A 20,651-nucleotide genomic window follows, 5' to 3' on the forward strand; every position below is an offset into this window, starting at 1 on the left:
AAACAGCCAAACTGGTGAGGACTAGAGAGAGGGCTTTTTCAATTGTGGCCCCCACCCTGTGGAACTCCCTCCCAAATAATCTCCGCCATGCCCCTTCCATGGTGAGCTTCCGCTGGGCCTTGAAGACCTGGCTCTTCAGGCAGGCTTTTGGGGTGGGTTAGATTTTATCTTCATTGTTTTTGGATTTTTAATGCCTACGTATTGTATGCCTATGTTGTACGTCGCCCAGAGTGGCTGGACAGCCAGCCAGATGGGCGACTAATAAATTCAATAAATAAATAAATAAAAATAAGAAGTGCGAATTCTGAAGGACGATTGCAAACTGAGTCGCATTTCTCACCCATCTTAACCGGTCAGTCATCACTACCAGTTCCAAGACCCCATATGTGAAGATAGGAAACCAAAATGGCCCTGACGTGCAACCTACTCTTTCCTTCTCTGATGTTTGTTCCCCCCTCCATTTCCCCTCCCCTCCCCAGGTGTTTTCTTTTGAGTGAGATTGAAAATGAGGAAAAAGATCAGTTGTGGTATTACACTCAGCTCCAAAGTCTCTCCCAGCGGCTGCATGAGCTCCCTCACGTAGAGACGGTAAGTAAGCATATCGGGGCTTGAGTGACCAAAGATCGTGCCCAGTTTCTCAAGTTCCAAGTCCCTGGTGTGTGTGTGTGTCTACAGGGAGAGGGATTCCGCACAGTGGGGAGCTAGTACGGAAATGTGGCGCAACTCTAAAACTTTTTTGCCTAAACGTTTTGATGAATTTGTACTCTCCGTCCTAACTAATTTGAGTGTGTTTGATTCACTCTTTTCTTAACATTTGGGGGGCTATGTTTAACTTGGGCAAATTCTGTATAAAAATTAAGCTTTGTGTTGTGTGTGTGTTTAATTATTTTAATTAACTCCACAAAATGCTACATCTTAGGCTCTGTTGATCGATGTTAAGGCAGCAGTCCATTTCCAAACACATTATTGCTTTAGCATTGATCAGCACAATGCTTTCGCTTCACTTTAAAAATAAATAAATCAAAATGTATATATATATATATATATATATATAGGTGTGTGTGTGTGTGTTTCCACGCACGCACTTGTGTAGGTCACAGCTCAGGGGAACAGTCTTGTGATTGTTTTTGCACCTTCCCCCCTTTGTCTAGTTCTCAATGCAAATGGACCTGATCCGCCAGCAATTGGAATTTGAAGCCCAGCACATCCGCACACTCATGGAGGAGCGATTTGGGACAACCGATGAAATGGTGCAAAGAGCACAGGTGAGGGGAGAGGCTATGCACCGACGGGACGTAGAATTTCAGAGCTGGAAAGAGTGCCTTGAAGGTCATCTAGCCCAACCCCCGGTTCAGTGCAGGATGCAACGGTGGCATCCCAGACAGACAGGCCATCCAGCCTCTGCTTAAACACCTCCATCACTGTTGGAGAGTTCAGCCCTTCCTGAGGCAGTCTCATCCACGTTCAGACAACTCTCCCCAGCGTTTAGGCAACTCTTTCTTAGTGATTGGGCAAAATCTACTTACCCACCATTTCACCCATCTGTTTCTAGTCCTGCCTTCTGGATCAACAGAGAACGAGGCTGCTCTGTCTTCTGCCTGGGGGCAGCCCTTCAGACATCTCCCCTTAATCTTCTCTTATATCTAAACCAGCCCTTAGGACTGGCATCTTACATTTTTTAGGATGGAGGGCTAAGACTTGTTACTGACACCCTGGAGAGCCGCTGACAGTCAGTGCAGAGACTTCTTTTTGTTGCAGCTAAATTTTGCTGCTTTGGGAATGTTTAATAATAATAATAATAACAACAACAACAACAATAATGATAATCCTGAGCTAGATGGACCGTGTAAAGTAGCTTCCTGTGTTCCTGTTTAAAGTAGCCCTACATTCAGAACTATGAGGACTAGAATCTTTGTCTTAGTGGAAAGGACCACAGCTCAGTGCTTTGCTTTGCAGTGAAGTGCTTTGCATCTGCTTTGCATGCACAAGGACCCAAGTTCAATCCCCAATGACATCTCCAAGTAGGCCTGGGAGAGACTCCTGCCTGAAACCCTGGACAGCTGCTGCCAGTCAGTGTAGACAATACTGAGCTAGACAGACCAATGGTCTGGCTCCCCAGAAGGCATCTTCCTATTTTGGGAAAGTATCCCTTTATTCAGAACTATGAGGACTAGAATCTTACTTTTAGCTTAAGGGGAAGGACTGTAGCTCAGGGGAAGAGCTTCTGCTTTCCCGGCAGAAGGTCCTTGGTTCTGTCCCTGGTATCTCCACTCTGAGGGCCACACTCACTTCTGGACAACCTCCCAAGGGCCACATGGCAGTTTCAGGTGGTATCAGACGCAAACACAGGTGGAACAATTAAGGTAAATTTTACGTTTAAACAATATCTACATGCTCCTCTCTCCTCCTTCCAGGCAAGCAAAGGCAAAATCAGAATTCAAGGGCACATTTCCAGCCAGGCAGTGGGCTATTGAGGGGGGTGTCCTGTGGAGAAGTCCAAGGGCCAGAGGGAGAGGCCGGCAGGGCTGCGTTCGGCCCCCGACCCTGAGGCTCCTCTAGGCGGCTGTGTGGAAACTGGGGGTGTCATAATGCAGCCTTTTTATTTTATTTTGAAACTTGCAGATTCGAGCATCTCGGCTGGAACAGATCGACAAAGAAGTAATTGAAGCCCAAGAGAAGGTGCAGCAGTCAGAGCCACAGGTGCGGACAATTCTATTATTATTATTATTATTATTATTATTATTATTATTATTATTATTGCTGCCCTGGGCTGCTGTTGGGAGGAAGGAAAGCATATAAATCTAATTGTTATTATTATTATAATTATAATTAACAACAACAACAATTTATATCCCATCCTTCCTCTTGAAGGAGCCCAGAGCTGTAAACATAAACAAAAGAACTGAACTTGAAAAAAGGAAAACACTAAAAAAAACACTTAAAAACATTCCAAAACACAATTACAATTGAAAACACAGCTAAAAAATATTGTTAAAACACAGCTGAAAACAGTTGCGCAGCTTAAAAACATTCTTTCATCAGTGATCATCTGGTTGCCAGGAACAGTCTCCTTCAGCTATCCAATGCAAATGCCCGGCTAAACAGGAATGTTTTCAACTTCCTCCTAAAAGTCAGTAGTGATGGAGACAGATGCAGCTTGCTGGGAAGAGCATTCCACAAAAGGGGAGCCACCACTGTAAAGGCCCTGCCATGGGTCATTGCCAACCAGCCAACACTCGGTGGCGGCACCACCGACAAGGTCACCAGTGGGAGGGCGATGATGAGTGGATTTATACATGTCTGTGTCTAATTCTGTTCCTATATAGAAGGCAGTGTGGGACTTTTTTCTTAGGAAGGGCTGTTGACTGATGAGGAAAGCTAACCATGGGCTCCAGCGGATGGTGGAGTCACACAACCACCCTGCAAGGTGGGTTAGGCAGGGCTCTTGTGAGTGTCGTCCGAGGCTGCCCTGTCAGCTGTGTGGCTGAGTGTGGACTTGAATGCAGATCTCCCCAGTAATAACCAGGGATGATCATCCATGGCCTTCCAGGGCTCCAACTCTTACCCGACCTAGTCATCAGGGCCCATGGTCAGAGCTGAGGGGAGTCCAACAATGTCTGCTTGAACCACTACGCTACTACCAGTTTCTCTATGGATGGGAACCAGTTTACTGAGTGCTGGTGGCCTCAAGACACATTTTTCCACAGATATCAGTCATTTATTTCATACGTTATAAGAAGGCTCGTACAAGGAATATTGACTTGTACAAGCCCAGACATGGCACTCGAAGTCTCTTTCCGGCCCTCGGAGCTCTCGCACTCCTTTCACCAGCTATGCCCTTTTTTGCCCAGGCCACACCCCTCATCTGCCCTGGAAAGTGTGAGATGGCCCCTGATTTGACACCATTGTAATCTAACCTCCCCATAAACGAATCAGAACAAATGTGCATTAAACAGTCTAAGAGCCTAAACAGTCTAACCTCTCTGGAAAAAAATCAAGGTGACCAGATAAATGGGTCATCTGGAAGTGACCTTCACTCACTTTGTAGCTCTCTGTGGTCCCTGTAGGTGACAAAAAGCATGACCATGATTTGCCAGGGAGGACAGTGCATGGTGGGTAGGAATTATTGGAGGATGTGAGGGACGTTCGGAGAATGGAACTGGTTGTTCTTCTCCCCGTGGCTTGGAGAGAAGGAGGAGAGTTTGGCTTTTGTTCAGGCCTCCAGCGCCGTGGAAAAGGGGCAGTTGCTATGGAGATGAGAAGTAGGTCAACCAAGAGACGGAGATCTGGCTTGGTGGCCGCAACAGGGCTGGGCTGCTCGGATTCGGCAAAGCTTCCATTGTGTGTGACAGAGCGAGCGAGCGATGTGGCTGGCAATAGGCCCAGAGCTTTGAAAAGTCCCTGGATCAAGCCAGCTCTGGCATCGCAGGTTTTGCATTCGCCACAGGGAGGTCAATGAAGCTCATACGGCGACAGCCATTTCCACACACACACACACACACACACACACACACACACACACACACACACACACACACACACACACACACACACACACACACACACACACACACACACACACACACACACACACACACACACACACACACACACACACACACACACACACACACACACACACACACACACACACACACACACACACACACACACACACACACTTTAATTTCCCATAACACCCCAAAGTGATGCTACCTCAGGTGCTATTTAAATCGGCCCTTTATCCAGAACAATGAGGACTAGTATCTTTATCTGTAAGGGAAGGGCCATAGCTCAGTGGCACAGCATCTGCTGTACATGCCAAAGGTCCCAGGTTTTATCCACCAGGAGCAGCGTATTCAGTAATTGTGGGCCCAGTTTTATGGAATTTCCTTCCAGTTGAAGTCAGATGGGTTCCCTCCCTGTTGAACTTTCAGGACTTACCAAATAATTTTTTTTGCGGTCTTTTTAATTGAATTCTGATTTATAGTTTTAAGAACTTACTTTAGTTTTACTGTGTTGAGTCTCCTGTACACCGCTTAGAGACAACTGTAATTTAACAGTATATAGATTGCTGAAGTGAAATGAAATTAAAATGAATCCCCAGAGTCTCCAGATTTGGCTGAAAAACATTCCCTGCTTGAAACCCTGGAGAGAGTGCTGTCAATCAGTGTGTAAACAATCCTGTGCTAATTTCGACCAACGATCTGCCTTGGCGCAAGATGGCTTCCTCTATTTTAATCAGCTCCTTCAGCTAGAACCATGAGGACTAGAGTCTTATTTTTTGGAGGAAGAGCTAAGACCCCCCTTGCCTGAAATCCTGAGGAGCCGCTGTCAGTCAGTCTAGGTAATACTGAGCCAGACAGGCCAATCATTTGAGCTGAAACAAGACAGCTTCTTCCGTACCTTCTGAAACCGTCTGGATTTCTCCAAGAACCTGCAAATCCCGGCAGGGTGTGGCAGCCAGGTTTCAACTGTTTGTTTGTTCTTTTACATCCGCTTTTTGCAGCTCTGTGGGAAATTGCCCAGCATGGAGGGGGACGCCAACCTTGAGGTCCCAACGCACCCCGAAGAAGGGGTCAGTCACCCAGGCAACAGCAAGGTAAAAACAGTTTGGTTTGACGTTGATGCATTTCAGTTGTAAAACAAAGAGTAGAAATGAAGTGCAACATTTGTACTCAAACATATAGCAGCCTTTCCAGGGCCTGGTGCCCTCTAGGTGCCTTGGACTACAACTGCCATCAGCCCCGTTCCGGGGTTTGGGAGGAAGGGTAACTCCTAGGAGGAGGCCCCGTCCCCGTCGGAGAGCTCCCCATGTAGAAAATCCCAAATTCAACCCTTGTCATCTCCTGTTGGCCCACATCTCTGAGTGACTGGTGAGCTACAGGCTCTTGCCAATACCTTTGTTGATGGCTAAGCTGGGGAGGATCAGTGTAGGTCAGGGTTGGAGAGCCTGGGGTCCAAATGTGGCCCTCCATGTCTCTCCATCTGGCCCACAAAACTGTTGAAGAGCCACACACCATTTCCCTAGGACACACCCCTTATTGCCTGGCTGGACATGTGTCCTTGAGGTCTGAACCTACCTCTTGCTTGTCTAGATGTAGGAGACAAGAGTTGTGCAAAGGCAAAAATGTCATCCATTCCTCAGCCATCTTTTGCCTCTGGGCCGGCCCCTGGCAAGTAGCCCTCAGGCTGAAGATAGTTCCAAACCTTTTCGTGCAGATAATGCTGAGGATGGAGATTCGATGTAACGTCTTACACTCTAATGTGTAAGGCCATTCTGTGTACATCACTGAGTCCCAACCTTTCCCCCCCTCCTCTGCACTTGAAAATTGGTGAGGGTTTTGGCAGACCCCACTTCCTGATTTTCCTGCCTGTTGAAGCCATTGTAATGCGCTGTCCAAGGTGCTGCGTGATTTTTAACTGCATTTTAATTGCTTCTTTGATTTCTGCTGGGAGGAAGGGCAGAAAATCAATCAATCAATCAACCAGCCTATCAAATAAACAAGCAAACAAACAAATAAGAGAAAGGGGGGGAAAGGAATTAAAAATAAAATGTAACAATCTATACGGATATTTCATGAGGGCATGCCGCGGATCCCTGGGATGAAGCTCATGAACCACAGTTTGGGAACCTCTGGATTACCTGATTCTGCTGATCATTAGATGCACAGCTAGGTGATTCAGAGGGAAAAGATGCCACATGGAAGTTGGTAGGTTGCCAAATGATGCAACCACCTGCCAATTGGAAGGAACCCCCCTGAGGTTTAACGTTAGAAAAATTTCTCCGTTCAGAGAAAAATGCCACCGTGGCATCAGCCCTTGAGCACAGCCATGTTTTTAAAAACATACAGCATTTCATTTTACATGCTTTTTAGAATGCATATTTTTAAAAACTGCTTCTTTAATTCCCCCCCCCAAAAAAATTTGTGTAGCCTAACTTGTTTTTTAACATCTGGATTTATTATATTTATTATATCCTGACCTTCCTCCCAGAAGGAGCCCAGGGCGGCAAACAAAAACACTAAAAGCACTCTAAAACATCTTAAAAACATATTAAAAACAAAAGGCTTTAAAACACGTTAAAACAAAACATCAAAAAAAAACCTATAGAAAACAACTTTAAAAACATCTGAAAAAGCAATTTCAGCACAGATGCAGACTGGGATCAGGTCTCTACTTAAAAGGCTTGTTGAAAGAGTAATTATGTGCAGGTGATGGCCACAACCCAAAAGCTCTCATGGATCAAATGTGTCTCTTGAAGCAATTAGTGTGTTTTTTCAGCAGATCCCTTTGCTGAATTGGAAGCTTATTAAATGACTTGTAGTTTATTTATTCATTAAGCTTCTTTCCTGCCCTTCGTTCCAAAAGGAGCCGAGGGTGGTAAATAAAGGGCAAAACACTAAAACATCTCAAAAGCAAAACATCTTAAAAATATTTTAAAAATAAACCATCTTAAAAACTTATTTTAAAAAATCTTTAAAAACATATTAAAAAGCAATTCCAGCACAGATGCAGACTGGACTAAGGTCTCTACTTAAAAGGCTTGTTGAAAGAGGAAGGTCTTCAGTCGGTGCTAAAAAGATAACAGAGATGGTGCTTGTCTAATATTTAAGGGGAGGGAATTCCAAAATGTCTGTGCCGCCACACTAAAGGTCTGTTTCCTAAGTTGTGTGGAACAGACCTCCTGATAAGATGGTATCTGCAGGAGGCCCTTACCTGCAGAGCACAGTGATCGACTGGGTATTAATTAATTAATTAATTAGATTTATATCCCGTCCTTCCTCCCAGTAGGAGCCCAGGGCAGCAATATAAGGTATATAAAGAGTAAGATGATCTTTCAGGGATCCTGGTCCCAAGCTGTATAAGGCTCTGTACACCAAAACTAGAACCTTGAACTTGGCTTGGAAGCTAATACCTAACATGTGGGATCTGCAGCAAAATGTTGCAGCGTGCAATGCTTCTGCTCAGGGTTAAGAACTTCAGACGAGCCCTGCAGCAGGATCAGGCTAAAGGGGGCCCATCTGTGCCCACCCTCCTGTTCTCGCAGTGGCCAACCAGATGCCCCAAATTGGGAAGCTCACAAGCACGACCCGAGCACAATGGCAACTCTCCCCACTTGTGATTCCCAGTGTCTGACATCCAGAGAGGCACTGCCTCTGGTGGTGGAGGGAGAACATAGCCATCGTGGCTAGTAGCCTTTGATAGCCGTTTCCTCCTCCATGAATGTGTCTAATCCTCTTTTAAAGCCCTCCAAGTTTGTGGCCAATCACTGCCTTCTGCGGAAGGGAGTTCCGCAGTTTAGCTCTGCGCTGCATGAAGAACGCCTTCCTTTTGTCTGTCCTGAATCTCCTAACATTCAGATTCATTGGATGTCTCCGAGGTGTAGCGTTATGGGAGAAAGCTCCTCTCTATCCACGTTCTTCACACCACTGTATAATCTTGTGCGGCGCTTTCATGTGCTCCCCCCTGCCTTTGCTTGCCCTTTTCCCAAACTATTTCAGCCACGTGCTGATCCCTCCCTGTCCCCAGTTGTGCTGGGTTTTTATTCAGAACCATGAGGACTAGAGCCTTACATTATTCAGCTGCAGGCAATGGCTCCATGTTGGTGGGGCAGTGGAATCTGCTCTGGGTTTTTTCCCGATCTTTCAAGGAGCTGCCCAAGGTGCTGGAGAGATTGGACTAAAACCCGGAGTGGATTCCACTGCACTGACATGGAGCCACCAGCTGCAATTGACTTTATTGTTAGTGCAAGAGCTCAGTGGCAGAGCATCTTCCCAGATGAAATGCACCTGAGTCTGAAACCCTGGATAGCTGCTGCCAGTCAGTGCAGACAATACTGAGCTAGTCTGAGTCAGTATAGAGCAGCTGTCTATGACCCAAGCCCCAGCTATAGGTCTCAGAGAAATGTCACTTCAGCTCCCCCTGGTGGCCGACGTGAAATCTGCAGCTGCGTTGGCTCTCCTTGCTTGCTCACCTAGGGTGCTCCTTCTGATCTCTCCAGGTGGAGATGGTCTTCTGGCTCCTTTCCATGCTGGCCACGCGGGACAAAGAGGACATGTCCCGCACCTTGCTGGCCATGTCCAGCTCCCAAGAAAGCTGCCTGGCTATGCGGAAGTCGGGATGCCTCCCTCTCCTCATCCAGATCCTCCACGACACGGACCGGGAGCCGGGCCCCCCGGACAGCCCTGGAGGGGGTGGGAAGGACTGCCGCATGCGTGCAAATGCCGCCCTGCACAACATCATATTCTCCCAGCCGGATGAAGGGCAGGCCAAGAAGGAGATGAGGGTGCTTCACGTTTTGGAACAGATCCGCTCCTACTCGGAGACCTGCTGGGACTGGCTCAAGGGGCAGGACAAGGAAGGAGGGAAGACCCCCGATGGGGGAGCAGGTACAATGGCCTTGCAATGTCTCCCTCTCTGTTTTGCTTTCTGTGGCTTTGCTGGGCAAGTCGGAGGATGTTTGCTGGGCTGAACTCTCTGGTGACGCCGCTGCAGCTAGCCAGGAAGGGTACTGAACCCAGGGCTTACTTCTGAGTATGTTCGTAGGGGAAGGGAGCATCGCTTAGTGGCTAGAGCACCTGCTTTGCATGCAGAAGGGTCCCCAGATTCAATCCCTGGTGTCTCCAAGTGATTTCCATGCCCTACCGGAAAACATGGTGAGCCGCTCCCAGTCAGTGCTGAGCGAGAGGGACCCTGAGGTCTGTACAAGGCAGCTTCTTACGTCCCTATTTAAATCAGCCCTTTATTCAGAACCATGAGAGACTAGACCCTCATTTTATTTTTAGAAGTAGCTCAGTGGCAGAGCACCTGCTAATTGTGCAGAAGACCTCAAGTTCATTCACCAGGCAGAGCTGTGTTCAGCTCAAGTCCTATGCAGAGCAGACCCATTGAAATGACTGATCTTAAGTTAGTCATGTCTATTAACTTCAATGGATCTGTTCTGAGTAGGGCTAGCCTTGAATACAACCCTTCCTTTTGTTCCTGTTAGAGCAGTACGACAATGGAACTAATGACCTAGGGATGTGGCCGGCTCTCCAACGCTGGAGGCCTTCAAGAGGCAGCTGGACAGACACCTGTTGGGGATGCTTTAAGTTGGATTCCAGCATTGAGCAGGGGGTTGGACTAGATGGCCTTATGCGTCCCTTCCAACTCTACAATTTATGATTTTGGGGCGGGGAGGGAGAAGAAACACAGCTCGGTGGTGGAGTGTCTGCTTTGCATGCAGAAGGTCCCAGATTCAACCCCCGGTATCTCCAGGTAATTCTGGAACAGACCCCTCAGTCTGAAATTCTGGAGAACCACTGCCAGTCAGTGTAGACAATACTGAGCTCGATGGAGCAATGATCGGACTTGGTATTAAGGCAAATTCCAAGGTTCCCATGATTGCCCTACAAGGCCAGGTCCACAGTCCTAGCAGGATTGTACCACCGTCGGGGGCGTGTGTGGACCATGTTTGCATTGTTGTTACAGACTTTTCGTTCAGATGTCAAGTGTCTACAGCATTTATATCTATATATATGGAAAGGTGATAGATCAATACATTTTGTACTGACTGGCTCCCCTCCCTGCTGCCTCCTTTGGCAGGCCCCGTCCCCATCGAGCCGCAGATCTGCCAAGCGACGTGTGCTGTCATGAAGCTCTCGTTTGACGAGGAGTATCGCCGGGCCATGAATGAGCTGGGTAAGTTATATTTTGGGACAGGGGGCAGTTTCAACGGCTTGAGAGGCCGTAAGTTCAAGGATGGCAGCCCTGCTGTGCAGATGGGAGGCCCCTGATTCAATCTCTGCATCTCCATTCCATGAGCTAGAGGAAGCCCCAGCTGACGAAGCATCAAGGCGAGTTAAGCAGCAGAGTGAGTTCGGCAGCAGGGCGAGGAGGCCAGGGCCCCCCACTCTGCCCGTCTGTTCCCTGACCTCAACTAAACTGCAGTCTCCAACCCATTGACGTAATAAACCTTAAACAAAACTATGCAGGTAAGAAGCCAGCAGGGGTGTGGGGGCTTTCCAGTGTTTTGCACTGCCTGCAGCATGTACGACTATCTGCCTTAGAAGGGACCCATTCCGTGGGGGATGAGCAGCTATCCTCTCGTGCCGAGGATATATCTCCAGGGGGTGGAGGGATCCTTGTAGTGGGTGATTCGATCATTAGGAACATAGACAGTGGGGTGTGTGATGGGCGTGTAGACCGCAAGGTGTTTTGCCTGCCTGGTGCGAAGGTTGCGGATATCGCCCGTCGTTTAGATAGTTTGGTAGACAGTGCTGGGAAGGAGTCAGTGGTCGTGGTGCACGTTGGCACCAACGACATGGGGAAATGCAGCCGTGAGGTCCTGGAAGCAAAATTTAGGTTGCTAGGTAGGATGCTGAAAGCCAGGACCTCCAAGGTGGCTTTCTCTGAAATGCTACCGGTTCCATGCGCAGGACCAGCCAGACAGGCCCAGCTTCGCAGTCTCAATGCGTGGATGAGACAATGGTGTCGGGTGGAAGGGTTCGGATTTGTTAGGCACTGGGGAACATTTTGGGACAAGCCGGGCCTGTACAAAAGGGACGGGCTCCACTTGAACCAGAATGGAACCAGACTGCTGGCACTTAAAATTAAAAAGGTAGCAGAGCAGCTTTTAAACTGACTGAGGGGGGAAACCCGACAGGAGCTGAGAAAGGTCCGGTTCGGAATAAACCTCCCCCCTGGGATAAAAACCAAAGAAATGATGAAATTTTAAAAGGGGTAGGCCTAGAAGTAGGCATTGTGAGAGCAGGGGCACGGGATATAAATTCAGAAGAGCAAAATTACCACAGGCCTAACCACAAGTGCCAAAGACACTTGAAGAGAGACACTGCTTACAAGTGCCTGTACGCTAATGCTAGGAGCCTCCGAACCAAGATGGGGAACTGGAGTGCTTGGTCTTAGAGAAGAGCATTGATATAGTGAGCATAACCGAGACCTGGTGGAATGGAGAAAACCAGTGGGATACGGTTATCCCTGGATATAAACTATATCGGAAGGACAGGGAAGGACGTATTGGTGGCGGAGTCGCTCTATACGTGAAAGAAGGAATTGAATCCAGCAAGCTCGAAACCCCAAAAGAGGCAGACTCCTCCACAGAATCGTTGTGGGTGGTGATACCATGCCCCAGAAGGGACTTAATACTGGGAACGATCTATCGTCCCCCTGATCAAAATGCTCAGGGAGACCTTGAGATGAGATATGAAATTGAGGAAGCATCCAAACTAGGAAATGTGGTAGTAATGGGTGACTTCAACTACCCGGACATAGACTGGCTGCATATGTGTTCCAGTCATGACAAAGAAGCAAAGTTTCTAGATATTCTAAATGACTATTCCCTAGATCAGTTGGTCATGGAACCGACTAGAGGGACGGCAACCCTGGACTTAATCCTCAGTGGGGACCGGGACCTGGTGCGAGATGTAAGTGTTGTCGAACCGATTGGCAGCAGTGACCACAGTGCTATTAAATTAAACATACATGTAACTGGCCAATTGCCAAGAAAATCCAACACGGTCACATTTAACTTCAAAAGAGGAAACTTCACAAAAATGAGGGGATTGGTAAAAAGAAAGCTGAAAAACAAAGTCCAGAGGGTCACATCACTCGAAAATGCTTGGAAGTTGTTTAAAAACACTATATTAGAAGCTCAACTGGAGTGCATACCGCAGATCAGAAAAGGTACCGCCAGGGCCAAAAAGATGCCAGCATGGTTAACAAGCAAAGTCAAGGAAGCTCTTAGAGGCAAAAAGTCTTCCTTCAGAAAATGGAAGTCTTGTCCGAATGAAGAAAATAAAAAAGAACACAAACTCTGGCAAAAGAAATGCAAGAAGACAATAAGGGATGCTAAAAAAGAATTTGAGGAGCACATTGCTAAGAACATAAAAACCAACAACAAAAAATTCTATAAATACATTCAAAGCAGGAGACCATCTAGGGAGACAATTGGACCCTTGGATGATAAGGGAGTCAAAGGTGTACTAAAGAACGATAAGGAGATTGCAGAGAAGCTAAATGAATTCTTTGCATCTGTCTTCACAGTGGAAGATATAGGGCAGATCCCTGAACCTGAACTAACATTTGCAGGAAGGGATTCTGAGGAACTAAGACAAATAGTGGTAACGAGAGAGGAAGTTCTAAGCTTAATGGACAATATAAAAACTGACAAATCACCGGGCCCGGATGGCATCCACCCGAGAGTTCTCAAAGAACTCAAAGGTGAAATTGCTGATCTGCTAACTAAAATATGTAACTTGTCCCTCGGGTCCTCCTCCGTGCCTGAGGACTGGAAAGTGGCAAATGTAACACCAATCTTCAAAAAGGGATCCAGAGGGGATCCCGGAAATTACAGGCCAGTTAGCTTAACTTCTGTCCCTGGAAAACTGGTAGAAAGTATTATTAAAGCTAGATTAACCAAGCACATAGAAGAACAAGCCTTGCTGAAGCAGAGCCAGCATGGCTTCTGCAAGGGAAAGTCCTGTCTCAGTAACCTATTAGAATTCTTTGAGAGTGTCAACAAGCATATAGATAGAGGTGATCCAGTGGACATAGTGTACTTAGACTTTCAAAAAGCGTTTGACAAGGTACCTCACCAAAGGCTTCTGAGGAAGCTTAGCAGTCATGGAATAAGAGGAGAGGTCCTCTTGTGGATAAGGAATTGGTTAAGAAGCAGAAAGCAGAGAGTAGGAATAAACGGACAGTTCTCCCAATGGAGGGCTGTAGAAAGTGGAGTCCCTCAAGGATCGGTATTGGGACCTGTACTTTTCAACTTGTTCATTAATGACCTAGAATTAGGAGTGAGCAGTGAAGTGGCCAAGTTTGCTGACGACACTAAATTGTTCAGGGTTGTTAAAACAAAAAGGGATTGCGAAGAGCTCCAAAAAGACCTGTCCAAACTGAGTGAATGGGCGGAAAAATGGCAAATGCAATTCAATATAAACAAGTGTAAAATTATGCATATTGGAGCAAAAAATCTTAATTTCACATATACGCTCATGGGGTCTGAACTGGCGGTGACCGACCAGGAGAGAGACCTCGGGGTTGTAGTGGACAGCACGATGAAAATGTCGACCCAGTGTGCGGCAGCTGTGAAAAAGGCAAATTCCATGCTAGCGATAATTAGGAAAGGTATTGAAAATAAAACAGCCAATATCATAATGCCGTTGTATAAATTTATGGTGCGGCCGCATTTGGAATACTGTGTACAGTTCTGGTCGCCTCATCTCAAAAAGGATATTATAGAGTTGGAAAAGGTTCAGAAGAGGGCAACCAGAATGATCAAGGGGATGGAGCGACTCCCTTACGAGGAAAGGTTGCAGCATTTGGGGCTTTTTAGTTGAGAGAAAAGGCGGGTCAGAGGAGACATGATAGAAGTGTATAAAATTATGCATGGCATTGAGAAAGTGGATAGAGAAAAGTTCTTCTCCCTCTCTCATAATACTAGAACTCGTGGACATTCAAAGAAGCTGAATGTTGGAAGATTCAGGACAGACAAAAGGAAGTACTTCTTTACTCAGCGTATAGTTAAACTATGGAATTTGCTCCCACAAGATGCAGTAATGGCCACCAGCTTGGATGGCTTTAAAAGAAGATTAGACAAATTCATGGAGGACAGGGCTATCAATGGCTACTAGCCGTGATGGCTGTGCTCTGCCACCCTAGTCAGAGGCAGCATGCTTCTGAAAACCATTTGCCGGAAGCCTCAGGAGGGGAGAGTGTTCTTGCACTTGGGTTCCCCCAGGCACCTGGTTGGCCACTGTGAGAACAGGATGCTGGATTAGATGGGCCACTGGCCTGATCCAGCAGGCTCTTCTTATGTTCTTATTCCGGTTTTCCTATCAGAAAGCTGAGCGTTCTCTGCCGGAGAACCCAGGGAACGGTTTCCTTCTTTGCTTGCTTGGGTGGAGGGCAGAGAGCATGCCTTGAGGTTCCTGTACATGGATAATATTTGTACCCCATCGCTCCGCCAATTTTCTCTCTGCCGACGGCCACCCTGGAAGATTGCCCGGAAGAGAGTGGAGTCCTTGGGTTGAAAAACATTCCGCGTGCCTGCTCTATAAGGACCCACTCCAAAAAGGACTCGCTCCAACTCTATGATCCTCTCCCTTTGGACAAGTGTCTTTTCCCCCATCAGCCAGCCAGGACAACTTTGGAATCAAACAGGGCAAGGCAACCGGCCGTTTCATGAAGGCCAACAAATTATTATGGCCAAAGCTTTAAAATGCCAGGAAACTCTTGTTATTTTCTGCTGCAAAAACTAATGCATCTGCCCTCCTGAATGCAATTTGGTATGTTATTCCTAGCAATCCTTTCCCAAATTTGACAAGTAATGGACAAGCCAATAATAAAAACAACAATTTTGTTGTTGTTGTTACTTGTCAAGGATTATCAATATCTCAGCACAGTCATTAACCAAAATGGAGACAATGAAGAAATCAGAAGAAGGCTAGGACTGGAGAGGGCAGCTGTGAGAGAACTAGAAAAGGTCCTTATATGGAAAGATGTGTCACTGAACATCGAAGTCAGGATCATTCAGACCATGGTATTCCTGATCTCTATGTAGGGATGTGAAAGTTGGACAGTGAAAAAAGCGGATAAGAGGAAAAATCAACTCATTTGAAATGTGGTGTTGGAGGAGAGCTTTGTGCATACCACGGACTGCGAAAAAGACAAATTGGGTGTTAGAACAAATTAAACCAGAACTATCACTAGAATGATGAAACTGAGGTTATCATACTTTTGACGCATAATGAGAAGACACAATTCACTAGAAAAGACCATAATGCTGGGAAAAACAGCAGGGAGTAGAGAAAGAGGAAGGCCAAACAAGAGATGGATTGATTCCATAAAGGAAGCCTCAGACCTGAACTTACAAGATCTGAACAGGGTGGTTCACGACAGATGCTCTTGGAGGCCGCTGACTCATAGGGTCGCCATACGTCGTAATCGACTTGAAGGCACATAACAACAAAATTATTATTATTATTCATTGCAAATATACAAAACGCCAAACTACTTGTTAATCATTTAAAACCAAATACGCAGAATAAAACACACTTCTCCAAGTAGATGCACCGAAATGAATGGACGTGACTCACTTAGGCCTATTCATTTCAGTGGCTCTACTCCGAGTGTGACTAATGTCGGATGCAACCCAGCAACAAAAAATATCATCAGCAGAGCCCGGCTGCTGGATCAGACTGAAGGGGGCCCATCTTGTCTGGCGTCCTGGTGGCTAAAAACAGACAATGATGACGGCAGGCACGTTTCCATGGGGGGGACAGCAGCATTCCACAAATGGGGAGCCACCACGGCAAAGGCCCTTCTTCTCGTGGCCACCCTCTGCACCTCTCTTGGAGGAAGGAGTCCACGAATAGAATCCACATGAGGAGACAGACTACATCTTTTGAGGGAACCACGTTGCCGCCGTTTTCTCTGTCCTGTCCATCTCCGCTCTCCTTTCCTACTTTCCTTCCTAGGTGGGCTCCAGGCTGTTGCTGAGCTTCTCCAGGTGGACTACGAAATGCACCGAATGACCAGCGACCCCCTCAACCTGGCCCTGAGGCGTTACACTGGCATGGCATTGACCAACCTCACCTTCGGGGACGTGGTCAACAAGGTACAGTGTGGTCCAGGACAGTTGGGAAGTGGAGAATGGATTCCGGGGGAAAGATGATGATGAGGATGATTGCATTTATATCCCACCTTTCCTTCAAGGAGCCCAAGGTGGCGTACACGTTCTTCTCCCTCTCCATTTTATCCTCACAACAACCCTGTGAGGTAGGTTAGACAGTGACTGACCCGTGGTTACCTGACTGAGTTTCATGGCTGAGTGGGGATTTGAACCCTCATTTCCCAGGTCCCGGTCAGACACTTTAACCACTGTGCCCCGCTGGCTCTCTGTTTTGTAAGGACTTCGATACCGCTTGATGTCTAAAATACCAGAGCGGTGCACATTTTCAGACGCGAAGGCACTTGCAAAAGCAGCCAGGAGTCTTTGGTCATGCTACAGAGAGAGCCTTATTGCTACATCTCTCCTTATCTCTCCTGCCTGCCCACTCCCCTGGCGGGCAGGTGGCCCACTTTTTGCCTGCATGGTTTGACATTTATTTATTTTGACAACTTGTATACCACTTATATTGAAATGGCACTCTAAGCAGTGTACAGCGTGAGTTAAACTTCTTAAACGGCAAATACAACAGCAACAAAAACAAAAAAATGCAATTGGTTACTGGCCAGAATATCCTCTTTAATATTAACATTTGGCACAAACATCAAATCAAACAGCGTAGGGAACGGCACCGCGCTTTGCAAGCCCCGACAATCAGGTGATGGTCGGCATACTAGCACTGGACACATTTGCCGGCAGTCCGAAGGGGAAGGCATTCTGCAAAATAGCTGCAGTGATTCTCAGAGCCCTCCTGTGGGCCATCACGAGCCTGTTCTGGCCTCCCATGGAGAAAGTGGCGAGGGTAGCTGAAGGTTTGCTCGGAGTGGGCGCGGTGACTTGCTCCAACAAAGGCCGGGATTGGAGCGGGTGAGGCCTTTTACGGCTCAAGAGCCTGCTGGATTGGGCCAAAGAGGGCCCATTTAGCCTAGCATCCTGCTCACACAGTGGCCAACTAGATGCCCCAATGGGAAGCCCGCAAGCAGGACCCGAGCGCAAGAGCACTCTCCTCCAAGCTCCGCCAGTAGCATAGTGGCAAATTCAGACACGCAGGGTCCCTTCATAATAGTCACGCCACACCTCCTCACAGCCACACCTTCTTTTCCTCCACCTCCCTTGCTCTCTGGTGTCACCTCGCAAGTCCACACTCCGTTACAACAGCCGTGCCTGGCAGCCAATCAGGATGAAACTGGAGGCTGTGTTAGCTACTGAGAAGAGTCTTCTCAGTGGCCCAGTCACCTCCTGTCACTCCAGATGCCTCCAACCAGCATGAAAGGACAAGGTCTCTTTTTAGTGGCTAACGTGGCCCCCTTTCATGCTGATTGGCTTGGACACAGGGACCTGGCTGAAGCCGCTGCTCCCAAAGAAGTAAATGGCTGTATGACCCACCACGACCCTAGATTACTACACCCTTGCGCTCCAGCCCCTTGAGAGAACGTCAGAGCCTTAGAGGGTCAACCTTGTGTGTTCCATCGCCTCCTTCCTGGTGGGCTGCCAGACTGGCGACGTGCAGGGGGAGGCATGTGGTTCTTCAGGCTCAGGGGAAGGTGCCCGCGAGGGTCCCTACAGGCCCTGGTGGCCTGGGAGACTCGCCCGGGGGCTCCTGCACAACAGCCTCAGGGAGTCACACCCCTGCGGTCTCTAACTCTGTGTCTAGATCGCAGCTGGAAATGAGGGCCATTGTAACACGGTGTAACGCTGCGGATTGCTTTGCACTTCTGAGACGCAGCGGCTTCTCAAATATGACACTCACTTGCCTCTTTCCTCTTCTGGTTTCTCCCACCCACCACACACCCCTGGACTGGCTAGGCGACGTTGTGCTCCCGTCAGAGATGCATGCATGCCATCGTGGCGCAACTGGCATCTGAGAGCGAAGAGCTCCACCAGGTAAGGATGGATCTAAGCGCCAACGGAGAGGGCATCCTGAGCATCCACGGTGAGCCTTCGCCAGCCTGCCTCCGACGGCAGTGAATCCACTCCAGGTTTTGATCCCAACTTCCAAGGTGCTCAAACCCAGTCCCAACATAGGCTCAGCACCTTGGACCGTTTGGACTAAAACCCGGAGCGGATTTTCTGACATCAGAGCCACCAGTCTCCACTGGGTGACCCCCTCCAGATGTGTTGGAACTGCAGCCCAGAACATATGGAGCAGGCACCAGATGTGGCGAAGGCTGACCCAAAGGGCTGCAGCAACATGAGATAGGCGAGACTGTCCATTTCTTTATTTTTCAAACCTTATGTCCTGTTGTTTGCATTTCTGCATTAGTTTGGGATTTTTTAAAAATTATTTGCTTTCATAAAACGTACAGTCAGAACAATACCATACATAGTTTGTATTAACAAATAAAGAACATCAGTTTGTGATTTTTTTAATGAAAATTTGTCAGCAATTTAGTGTACCTTTCTTCTAATATACACATTTTGTCCTGGATTAGTGAATATCTCTCTCGTTTTAGGATGCATGTACACCATACTTTTAAAGCACATTGTTAGCCACCTGCACACAAAGAATCCTGGGAACTGTAGTCTGTCAAGGGTGCTGGGAATTGTAGCTCTGTGAAGGGTAAACTACAGTTCCCAGGATTCTTGGAGGAGGGGGAAATAATGTGCTTGGTGCGTATGCTATCTTAGCCAAATCATGCACACCACAGCCTCCTAAACACACTCGCTAAGGGGCTGCTAACGAAAGGCTGCCTCTCCCCTCTGTAATTCGAACTCTGTGCCTTCCCAGTATTCCAATAATCTGCTTCCTTTCCCCCCCTCCGATTGTCTTCCTAGGTCGTCTCCAGCATCCTGCGTAATCTCTCGTGGCGAGCCGACATGAACAGCAAGAAGGTCTTGAGAGAAGTGGGCAGCGTCACAGCCTTGATGCACTGTGCCTTGCGGGCCACCAAGGTGAGCGGGAACATAATGGGATGGCCCACTTAGCTATGGCCCTTTCCTCTAAAAAAAAATGGCCCTGGTCCATTACTGCAAATGGGGCACAGCCCCACCAGCCTCACTCGTGATTCCTCCAAGCCTACCTTGCTTTTACACCCAGTGTTGCCCTTGTTGAACTCAGCAGGATGAGGTGGAAATGAGAGTGAGTTGGCTCCAACTCTCATTGGCTCAATCTCTGGCTGTCATTGACTCTGGCTCCACCTCCTGTTGGACTCCCTGCCTTCTGCCCCGCTGCGGGCCCTCAGCACCAGCCTGCTTATGCATGAGGTGAAGCAACCGGGCGTATTAAGCGTCCGCTAGAAAGTGAAAGGAACATAGGAAGCGGCCTTATAGAGAGTCAGACCATTGGACCATATACCTGTGGTGTCGTGGTTAAGGTGTTGGACTACAGCCTGGGAGACCAGGGTTCGAATCCCCACACAGCCACGAAGCTCACTTGGTGACCTTGGGCCAGTCACTGACTCTCGGCCTCATGAAAACCCTATTCATAGGGTCACCATAAGCCGGAATCGACCTGAAGGCAGAAGAGAGTATTGCCTACACTGACTGGTAACAACTGTTCAGCACGTAGCTTCCCCCAAAGAGTCCTGGGAACTGTAGTTTGCCCCTCACAGAGCTGCACATTCCAGCACTCTTAACAAGCAACGCTTCCCAGGATTCTTTGGAGGAAGCCATGTGCCTGAATGCAACCTTTCCACACCTAGGCAAGAGTCAGTTCTGTTGCTCCATCTACTTTGGCCTCTGGCCACACCCACCACTGGGACGTGGCCCCCATATGCTTGCCCAACAGGGGATGTGGCGCTCAGGCTGAAAAAGATCCCCCGAACTTTCATTGTTGTTATTATTTATTGAATGTATACCCCGTCTCTTCTCCCAAAGGAGCCCAGGGTGGCAAACATCAACAAAACTATGGAACAAGGAAAAAAGAAAAAGCTGCTAAAAACACTTAAAAACATTCCAAAACCACAATTATAAGTAAAAAAAATTCTAAAACACCACTTGAAAACATCTTTTCATCAGTGATCTCCAGGATGCTAGGGAC

The 20,651-nt window shown here is 47.7% G+C and overlaps 1 protein-coding gene across 1 annotated transcript in view; it reads left to right on the top strand.

Moving 5' to 3' along the window:
- The window catches only part of APC2 (APC regulator of WNT signaling pathway 2), a 33,362-nt gene that overhangs the window by 3,522 nt on the left and 9,189 nt on the right, over positions 1-20,651 (top strand). The window contains exons 4-12 of the mRNA XM_061600703.1: positions 480-588; positions 1,152-1,265; positions 2,623-2,700; positions 5,510-5,602; positions 9,005-9,392; positions 10,588-10,683; positions 16,482-16,621; positions 18,479-18,556; positions 19,448-19,564. Coding sequence (XP_061456687.1) covers positions 480-588; positions 1,152-1,265; positions 2,623-2,700; positions 5,510-5,602; positions 9,005-9,392; positions 10,588-10,683; positions 16,482-16,621; positions 18,479-18,556; positions 19,448-19,564 — 1,213 coding nt within the window. The remainder of the gene's footprint in view (positions 1-479; positions 589-1,151; positions 1,266-2,622; positions 2,701-5,509; positions 5,603-9,004; positions 9,393-10,587; positions 10,684-16,481; positions 16,622-18,478; positions 18,557-19,447; positions 19,565-20,651) is intronic.

The sequence above is a fragment of the Rhineura floridana genome, chromosome 18 (genome assembly GCF_030035675.1).
Source record: "Rhineura floridana isolate rRhiFlo1 chromosome 18, rRhiFlo1.hap2, whole genome shotgun sequence".
Classification (NCBI taxonomy): domain Eukaryota; kingdom Metazoa; phylum Chordata; class Lepidosauria; order Squamata; family Rhineuridae; genus Rhineura; species Rhineura floridana.